The following is a 10,560-nucleotide window of genomic DNA, read 5'->3' as shown; positions in this document are numbered from 1 at the left end:
TGTTTAAAGTTTAACGTACACAAATGTGTAGTTTTTATATATTTTCGTCAGAAATGGAAAATTGGTTTGCAAGGTATGCACAATTATTTTAGTTTCAATAATAGCAGGAGTCTCATACACGCAGGAGTCTCATACACTGAGACTTCCTTTCATAAGTTTGTGTTTACTTTCTTTTCAATGTTCATGTGGCAAAGGAGCATAAAAGCAATTATTTTATTTCTAATATTAATGGATGGTAATGATTATTACATATCCATACATCTATACTAATAATTTATACTTCTATATCAATATTTATACTTCTATACTATATACCACTATGTACTAATTTCTATTAATATAAGATATCTCCTTACTTTGTTTTTACCTTTGCATAATAATAATAATAACAATAACAAAAGACATTATAGCATCACCCAATTTTACTCATTTAAACCTAATGGATTTGGCGTGGGAAGCAAATTACTGCATTATGAAAAGGAACACCATCGATCCAAATTAGCGGTGTATGGCCCAAACGAAATCTAGATTATCAATTATTTCCACTATGGAAAATTGGAAACTGACCAACCAAAGTAAAGTCACAACATAATAATACCTGCCAAGCAAAAAATGACAAATACATAACAACCAAATTTTTGTATAAAATCTACCATGAATTTATAAAATCTATGATGAAGTTGATGTATCTTGGATCATCATTATATTTCAATATGTATATCTATGTGATTTTTCATATGGGTGATTATGTTTGTATGGGAAAGTACTTGAAGAAAGTTATTTTTTGTAAACAAACTTATTTTATATTCTAAATGCATTAAGATCTTTTTGACAATAATTAAAAGGAAGCAAAAATGTTATATGATCTTAAAACTATTGAAATAGTTCTTTCAAAGACCAATATCTTGAGCCTACATCTCATACTTGTTTTCTTTCTTCACAAGTTCCATTTTAGTTGCAAATATTATTGAATAACTTTACGTGATTATTTAATAGACTAAGATAGAATGACTATGTTGTTACCTAATTAGTGGAAGTTTGGAAGGTGGCTTATTCTCCTTAACATGATAATAGTTTAATGTATAGCTGTTCCTAATAACTATAATAGTCCAACATCAAAGTAATTGATGAGTTTTTAGACATTGATGGTTGAGAGTAAACTTTGAGAGAGTTGATTCACTTCTCTTTTTATGCATATATAACATGATATAGTTAGTAATATCCTATTAATTAAAAAAATCATAAATAAATTTATCGAGTTATTTAATCATAGAATAATTTCTCTTTAATAATATTTATGTTGGACACATGCCATATTTTATGGATGATAGATTTTGGCTTAATTAATTTATGAGAAAAACTTGTTGAGGCTTATCACATTATAAATTTTTTGGTACTATTATTTAGAATTAAATTTTAATTATAATTAATTTTTATTATGATATCAAATTTTATTGATTATTTTTACATTCATACATTCTTTCTCTTAATCTCTTGTTGAAATGGCTAAAGGTAATGTATTCATGATTATAATGTAAAAGATTGGGGTGTAGCAGGTAATCCTTATCCATACATATTTGTAGGTGTATAAAATATTAGTGAGTACTGAATGAGTTCTCAAATTAAAATATATGTTTATATATTTTTCTAATAATTGATATAGTAAATAATTATTGCACATATAGTAACAAATGTATATGATAAAGAGAAAACATATATACTGATAGTGTAAAAGTTGTATACATTATCAATTAATAATTTATTATTCATATTTAATTATCATTAAGTTTTAAAAAATACAAATAAATAGTGAATGATGTAGTGAATATATATAAATTTTACAAAAACTATCACAATATTTTAATCATTAAAATTCATTAAAAAATTATAATAATAAGATAGATAAAGTAAGAGGAAATTATAATATAAAACATTTAAATAGAGAATAAATTTATCAATGTGTAGTTACTAGATGTGCGAGAATATATCATGTTACCCTTTCACTTCACAAACTATCATCATGGACACCGATTGTAGATATTTTCATCAGTAACTACATATGTCGATATTTTTCTTCTCCCTACTAGAAAGTTGATATATTACCGAGGTTGATTTTATTTAAGGCGTGAAAATGGTATATAAATTTATGATGAATTAAGTTATTGCATTTATTGGAGATCTAAGTTTTGGGATATGTTATTATTATGAATTAAAGTATTCCCTCCATCGTTTTGGAATTGCCATGTTAGCTTATTTTATAATTTTCCAAATTTTTAAAAGTTTAAAATTCACAACCAATTGCCATGTAGACAATATAAAAATATTGGATTTCAAAATGGATCAATTTCAACCATTTTGGCATGTGAGGATTAACCCAACAACCTATCTTTAAGAATAGCAACTAGGTAGATTGGGATCAGATTTGTACTTAAATCAACTTTGAACCTATAATTTAAAATATTAGAATCCGATCACAAAAAAGTTAAAATTAATAATATCATCATGAACTTATCGAAATTCAGGTAACCCTAATCCAAAAATTCAAAAATTCACCGATTAACTAAAATTGGAAACGTATAATACACAAAACCACGCCTGATTTTATTAAGCACAAAACCACAAAACTCACCTATATTATATTGTTGTGTTACTAGTTGTATTGTTTTAATTGTGGCACAAAATCTTTATTCTTTCATTCCTTAATATGAAGTGCAGAGGAATCAATACCACTGTGGTTTGTTGCATTCAATTTGCAACTCAACATCAATCGGGATTTGTTTGGGACATGATCGAGGTAGGGTATCACTTGTACCAAACCTAAACTAAAAACTAAACACCAGTAAAATCTGAATTCACTCGCAACATGTATACCTCATTAAATTCGGGTTGAGTTCAGACATGTATCAACATGTTCAGTTTTTGTTGTCATCCCTATATATTTTCCTACTTATTTACATATTTATATATAACTTATTTTATAATTTTCCATATTTTTAAAGGTCTTAAAATATGCAACCAATTGTAATCGATCAACTTGAATCATTTTTAAAGGTTTTTACCGAAAAAGCGTTGGTCTAATGATGTAATGCCCTACTAAATCTTTAAGATTGAGGGTTCGATCGACCGTCGGGAGCGACATTTTGTTGGGAGAGGTAGACATGAAATCCAAAATAGATTAGTTCCTTACTCAAAAAAATGTAAAAATATCATTGGTAGTACCAAAAAAACTTGAATCATTTTGACATGTGAGTATTAATCTCATAAAACCTATCTTCCTATTTATTCACATGTTTATAAATTTATATATAGATTATTTTATAATTTTCCAAATTTTTAAAAGTTTTAAAATATGAAACCAATTCTCATGTAGACAATATGAAAATATTGGATTTCAAAATGGATCAACTTCAATCATTTGGCATGTGAGGATTAATCCTATAAACCCAATCTTCCTATTTATTCACATGTTTATAGATAAAAAGAAGATTGTGGTTATCCGTAGGATCTTTTGTTTCAAAATTCAATTCTCATCCCTAACACACATCATTGTCTCCCTATTGTTTTGAGTTGTAAACCCTAAATTTGAACGTTGGATATAACTATCTCTTTTTTGACGTGCCATAATCAACCACCACCACATAAAAAAACAACCATTACGCGTTCCAGTACGATATTCGAAGGAATATAACCATTTTTCTCTGTCACGCCCTCTCATAGTTGCACCCTATACACATTGCCCTTTCTTCTTCTGCATGTATAAGGTAATCTTCTTCCTCCTTGTTTCTTTTGACTTTATTGCTAAGGAGAAAAGTACATTCAGGTAAAAATATACACGGTTTGGCCTTTTTCGCCTTTGGTATTCATCTCTCTCTGAATTCAATTATGAATGAAACGCTTTTTATTTATTTTTTCCTGTTGTGTATCCAATATGGTGTATTATGATTACTACATTAGTAAATAGAGAACACTCAATCCCTAACGCCATGCTATCGTACTTTTGGTATAACCTAGGGTCCCTCACTTTAGGATTAATAAACTAATATTGGTTTGTTTTTCTTGGGTTTTACTATGCTCCCACCAAGTATCACTATCAAAAATATAAACATTTGACCTTTAGGTTAGTATGATATTTTTGGATTATTTTCTGTTTTTATAATTTTTTTTAATTAGTTACTATCAAATAATAAAAAAAACTATTTTCTTTTAATTGGGACCCCATTGAAACACATAAAAAAGGACATAAGATTTTCATTCGACTTGATGTGTCCTTACACCATATACAAATTGTTTGCATATATTTAATTATTAAGTCTCAAAGGTGTGTACAGTTTAAGACTTGAGAATAAGATAACTCCCAATAGGATCTGATACTACTATGTTGTGAATGTTAGATATAAGTATACTATGATATTGCATTATCTTATATAGGGTTTATTTGGTTTCATTTTATTTGGGTGGTTATTATATTATCCTTCTAACGATATCTGCTTATTGTCTGGACTGACTCATATTTGAGTTTTACCAATCTTTACTATCTTAAACTTCTACAGTGAAACTGAAATTGTGTGAGATGAAGGAAACATGTGGTCTAGACAAAAAAAACTTTGTTGAAGTCTTATTATATGCATATTTTTTTGTACTATCAAGGGTATACATTACCCTATAGGTAAGGAATTAATGTCTTTCGGGTTGCGTGATTGTCCCTCTCAATAAGTGTTACTTTCAAGAATCGAACGTTTGGCATTTTGATCCTTCTGAAGATGTAACGAGGCTTTATACCACTAGACTAATACCTTATTGCTTATCATAAGCATATATTTAGAATAATATCTCCTATCTGTCTTGATACTTTTGTTAACAAACCCCTTAATTTTTTTTTTTTGATTTCTTGCTTTCCTGGGATGGAGTTAACATAGTTTTGAGTTCTTGTTACAGGCAGCATGGCAGAAAGATTAATAGGGCTATTGTTTCTGATTCTGTTGGGTGCTGCTTGGTCTTGTGATGCAAGGCAACTCACAATTGCAAACACTGATCAGCGTAGCAATGACACAGAAATCTTGGGTAACATTGTTAACTAATGTCCTTCTATGCTTTCCTTTTTTTTTTAATTTATCTTGTTTGGTGAAATAGATAGGGTTGGATTTATTTTTCACTATCCCATTTATCCATCATCATCAGTTCATCTAAGAAGGGGAGAAGACATAGTTTTAAATCGTGGTTGCAATATATCCATTGAGATGACCAAAATTCTAATATTACGGTCGCAATTGTAAATCACACTTTAAGACCTTGTTACAAAGTTTAATGAGTGATTGATGAGTACTTATTCATAGTTTTTAACCACCACAAAAGTAAGCTGCAATAGAGAATTGAAGGATGGTGTGCAAAGTTTCTATTAGTTTGTAATTTCGGAGATATGTCATTTTACCTCAGTGGCTATCTGTGTTTGAGCCAGCACAATTTATGTTCAAAATATCTGATAATCAAAATCCTGTTGTAGAATGTTTTTTCTTAGAAACAGTAAGCATTTTCTTTGTAATTTCTTAGAAAAAATAAGCATTTTCTTTGTAAATTAATTAAAACCAAACATTAGATGAGAAAAGTGGCCAAACAAATGAGTCAATGAGATGTAGACAAAGAAATATTCTGGTAATTCAACTGTATGATAAACACATTCATCCTTAAATGAGCCATATTATGAAAGACTCAATGATAACTTGGTAAATTGATATCTGATTATCTGTTAGTTCCTTCTTGCACATGACAGAAATATATAATGACCAATGCTTTTGGAATAGAAGCAGATTGCTAATGTTGTCACTTACATGTATTCTTTGAATTTATATTATTTTTTGGGTGTAATCTGTCACCCTATTGTTTCTCTCAATCTGGATTCAATTTCTAATAGTATTGAACACTAGTTTATGTTCAATTTGTTCGTTAAATGTAGTTGATTGAATTGCTCTAATCATTTTGCATAGGTTCTTATTATGTCCACTTTATATAGGAAAGGAAGATCACTCCTAAAATTGCACTAGCTTAACTAATAAATTCCCTTTTTATTTAGATAAAATGCTATGACATATCTGAAGTATGGATGAAATTTTCATATTCAAGCAACCTTTAATAATTTTGATAATCAAAATATCAATCAATGTTTTAAATTGTGATTTGTCACATTTACTGCAATTATGAAAAATTGTGAGAAAACATGGCCGTTGCAGCCCACAATGGCTATCATGATGCCATTGTGGAAACTACTGAAACTGCAATGTCACGGCTACAATTGTAGTTGCCGAGTTCAATTTAGAACACTATAGCTTGACTGAACATAATGTGGGAGTCTTTACACTTTCACCTAGGAGAATAATATCTGTACAGTATATTAGAATTTGTAATACAAATATTTCATCAGTAATTGATCTTGTTGACATATCTTCCAAATTCAGCACTAAACAGAAAAACAGATGTGTGTGCACTTTGTGAGCAATATACAGCTGATGCACTTGATTATTTGGACGACACGAATAACCAAAATGAGATCATTGGAACCCTTCATGATACGTGCTACCGGATGCTTTCTTTCAAGAAGCAGGTTTATTTATTTACCAGAACCTATTTGTTTTGTTTAGATGATGTAGTTGTTCTCTCAGTTGTTGCAAAAACGTACTTTAATTATTAATCTCTAATAATTATGATTTAGGACTACTATTTTAAATTTTGGTTGTTGTTGCGATTTCTGTTATAGTTGCGGTTATTGCGATTGTGGTCGTTGCGATGCAGATTGCGACTAGTGCAGCGTGAATTTTTTATGATTGAAAAATGTTTTCCAATTCAATGTTGTCCGATGTGAATCAAATACATTCTGATATGGTTACGCTGTAGCTTGATACGGTCATACCATTGTAATTCGGTGTCCCACCACAATTGCAATGTGATGCAGTTGGAGTGGTCACCGTAACCACAATATTATGGCTGTATCATGTGATGCGGTCTGCAATGTGAAACAATGTTTAGGACATAGAGGGACAATTACATATCTCTACCTATTAATTAGGAACATAAGATGAATGTGTGGAAGAATCAGAACTTATCAGGCCATACATTTACTCATTTCTTATCTGTATTGCACAGTGCATTGAATTGATGGATTACTATGCTCCTCTATTCTTCTCACAAGTAGCTTCAGCTCAGCCTAGAGAACTCTGCAAAAAACTCAACCTCTGTCCGTACAGCGCAAAGATTTCTTCACAAGTTCAAGAAAATAACTGTGACTTATGCAAAGATACTATTACATCCTTAGTGGCTAAGTTGAAAGATCCTGATACTGAGGTTAGTAATTTCAAATTTTAACATCAGATGTGATAGTTGACCTTGTTCATCCTTGATTTGGTAACTCATTATTGAATATACAACCAATGGTTTATCTTGAAATATCAGCTTCAGATAATGCAAGCCCTGTTGAAGGTGTGCGATTCTATGGAGAAGTTAAAGAAGAATGTAAGAAAAATATGAGAAAATTTCTTTGTTCCCCCTTTTTCTCTCATTTATTGAATTACCCTTGAATTTTTAAATACCATGTGACATGTAATCTATCATTTGGTTCCATACATAATTTTTTTAATTATTAAGTTGTTTAGTGAGAATTTGGACCCTCTCATGTTAGGAATTACATGAGAACATCATGTTATGAGAGATAAAAAAATGTAATTAATGTAGAACATATCATTTGTCTTAGGTAATTAGGTTTATTAATTTTAATTTTGTGACTTCATCTTTCATAACATGACATTACTTGTTACTTATACTATAGGTTATAGGATAAGGATCTTCTGTCCCAAAAATACCCTCTCTTCATGTCCCTAATCAATAACATGTCTCAAAATAATATAAAATATTAATTTCTGTTTTTTATAAAAAAAATTCTCAATTAAGTGACACATTTTAATTGGTTTGGTACACCATTTGGGACACCAACTGGTACAGGAGATCTGCCTCCATATGTTATATTCCCTTGAACTACTTTTTCCTTAGAAGCAAATACGCCTAAATAGGCTATTCAACTAAATTTGATCACAGTCACGATCTTCTCGTACTTAAGAGAGAAGTGTATGGAAAACAAAAACAAAATATTATATGGCGTGACATTTTTTAATGTGATGACACTTTTACCTTTAAATATAAAAGTAAAATTAATAATTTGTCTATCCAATATTGAAGATGATCATTTTCCGTTTACCTATATTTATATTTCTTTGTTTTCCCCTATTAATTGTCAAACTATTTGCAGTGCAAGAAGATGGTATTGCAGTATGGACCTTTGGTCTTTTTCAATGCAGAGAATTTCCTGAAGCCAGAAGAGATATGCACTGTATTACATGCATGCCCAGCTACTACAGAAGTTAACCAAGAAGAACTACCCTTGGTTTCTGACTCTTAATCTTGGGCTAAAAGTTCTACCAGATTTATATGTAGCCTATTGTTTTGGTTGAACAACTACGAAGAAATAACATTTGTGAAAAATCTATATTATTAATTTTTGAGTTTTATAATTATGAAATTCCAACTTGATATTACGTATCTTCATTTTGAAAGCGGGGAAAGTGTTGCTTAATGATCATACGATTGCACTAATGATAATGTAAATCTTCAACCCTTTATTTTCTTGATCATCAATCTTGCAACTACAATAGTTTACCCAATAATGATCTCATATTCCTTAATGTTTTTTGTTGTTGCTATAATCAAGTAGAGAAATACAAAAAAGAAGGTATAGGGTCCCTTCCTTCTTTCCCAAAAATGGATAATGTACAACTTTATTACACTAAATTCATTATACAACTAGTATTAATATATCCTTTGATATGTGCCTATAAATTCTATAATATCATAAAATTAATATATTACTTGTAAATTAATCATTAATAAATAAAATATAATACTGTTATACAAAACGGTTTTCTTATCTTAGCAAGATTTGTAGGTTTAGTTTGTAAGTTGATGTCTTATTTTTGTTGTACAAATCACATGACTTTTGGGTTAATACCAAAGGAATAGGGATAATAAAGGATAGATAAATCTGAGTTTAGTAATAAAATGATTTATTTGATTAATCATTTTAAAATCTCTTATCAATTAGCATAACAATTTTAATTAATAAATAAGTGCATGTATTTTAATATCAATGCATGAATACTATAATGTAAATTGTATAATTTGTATATCCATAATTATCTATATTATTTTTATTTAAGAGTTAATAAAAAATAACATACATTACAATGACTTATAACATTTTGCAATAAAGCAATTCCATGATTTTCATGAAGAAAAAACTTTTAAATGGAATAGTCTTTAGAGTAAACCAACTCGACCTAGTTGTTAGACTTCTACATAATTTTCTCAGTGATAGGGAGAATTCATTATTTTTGATACAGTGATAGCTTTAATGTAATTTCTAGTTTTTCATCATGTAGAAGGAACTCTTCTTACAAGGTGACATTCTATTAATGTGATTTTGTCTAAGTAATAATGACAAGTTTAGTTTTATTGGAGATATTTGAAATATATTATTATATGAAGTCTCAGAATGTATAAGATTAAAATGAGGATGAGAAACCAAAATGTTATATTGGGCTCAAGTTTCTTATTAAACATCCACCAATTATAAGTACTTCATGTGCCTTGGGCTCATGAGTGTGAAAAATTGTAATCCTTATTCCCTAATAATATGTTGTTAATTGCTCAACACTCCCGATGAAGTAGACATAATTGGCCGAACCCTGTTAACATATTCTCATATCTTCTCCTCTTCTATCTATTCTATGCCCTTTATTTGATTTCTTGTGACTAACATTGCATAACAATCACTTCCATTACACCAACAATTTATACCAGAGCCAATTGGTAGATGACTCTTAAACCCATACGTCAGATTCATAGTGGCAAAGTTCAATGGAATTAGTAACTTTGGATTATGGTAAAGGAAGGTGAAAGATGAATTGGCTGGACAAGATATGTCAAAGACATTATACACGAATATCATATGAGTTGAAGTAGAAGGAAATATGATAAGACCGTAGTGTGGACCACAACTGTGTTGAACCCAAACTCCATAAGTCCATGTATTGGATTAGAAACCACATGGAGGTAAGGACCCATGTGTAGCATTAGGCCATGAATATGTGTTGGCAATGTATTTCTAGATGTTGGAGAGCATGATCTCATTTGAGATGAGAAGTGGAATGTCCTTATGGCTTATCTATGGTGTCATGGTGAAAGATGTTAATCGATAGTGAATATACAAAAGCACATGGCCGTTGGCTGACCTTATGTAGCGTGTAACATAAACATTGACTTGGATATATGGTGTAACATATACATTGGCTTGGATGCAGGATGTAACTGATGCATCAGTAGAGATACAGATTGTAACACATACATTGACTTAGATACAAGAGTGTGACACGAGCATTGACTGACATTGACGCAAGGTGTGTGTTGTGGGTATACTCCTTATGATGGAGTACGATAGTTATTTTGAACTATGATTGTCAGAGT

General features: G+C 30.0%; 1 protein-coding gene across 1 annotated transcript; it reads left to right on the top strand.

Moving 5' to 3' along the window:
* LOC109359671 (proactivator polypeptide-like 1) lies at positions 3,537-8,576 on the top strand. The gene is made up of 6 exons (XM_019604369.1): positions 3,537-3,761; positions 4,936-5,061; positions 6,450-6,595; positions 7,135-7,332; positions 7,441-7,500; positions 8,291-8,576. Exons 2-6 carry the CDS (start codon positions 4,941-4,943, stop codon positions 8,438-8,440), a joined length of 675 nt encoding a protein of 224 aa, XP_019459914.1. The 5' UTR covers positions 3,537-3,761; positions 4,936-4,940; the 3' UTR covers positions 8,441-8,576.

Source organism: Lupinus angustifolius, chromosome LG01, assembly GCF_001865875.1.
Source record: "Lupinus angustifolius cultivar Tanjil chromosome LG01, LupAngTanjil_v1.0, whole genome shotgun sequence".
Lineage (NCBI taxonomy): Eukaryota > Viridiplantae > Streptophyta > Magnoliopsida > Fabales > Fabaceae > Lupinus > Lupinus angustifolius.
Note: the sequence above shows the minus strand (reverse complement) of the source record. Positions and strands in the feature narration are given on the sequence as shown.

Excerpts from the sequence above, each read along its gene's own strand:
- LOC109359671 (XM_019604369.1), top strand. The coding sequence starts at position 4,941 with ATGGCAGAAAGATTAATAGGGCTATTGTTTCTGATTCTGTTGGGTGCT. Across the intron at positions 6,596-7,134 it reads TGCTTTCTTTCAAGAAGCAG|TGCATTGAATTGATGGATTA; the intron begins GTTTATTTATTT and ends TGTATTGCACAG. Across the intron at positions 7,501-8,290 it reads TGGAGAAGTTAAAGAAGAAT|TGCAAGAAGATGGTATTGCA; the intron begins GTAAGAAAAATA and ends AACTATTTGCAG.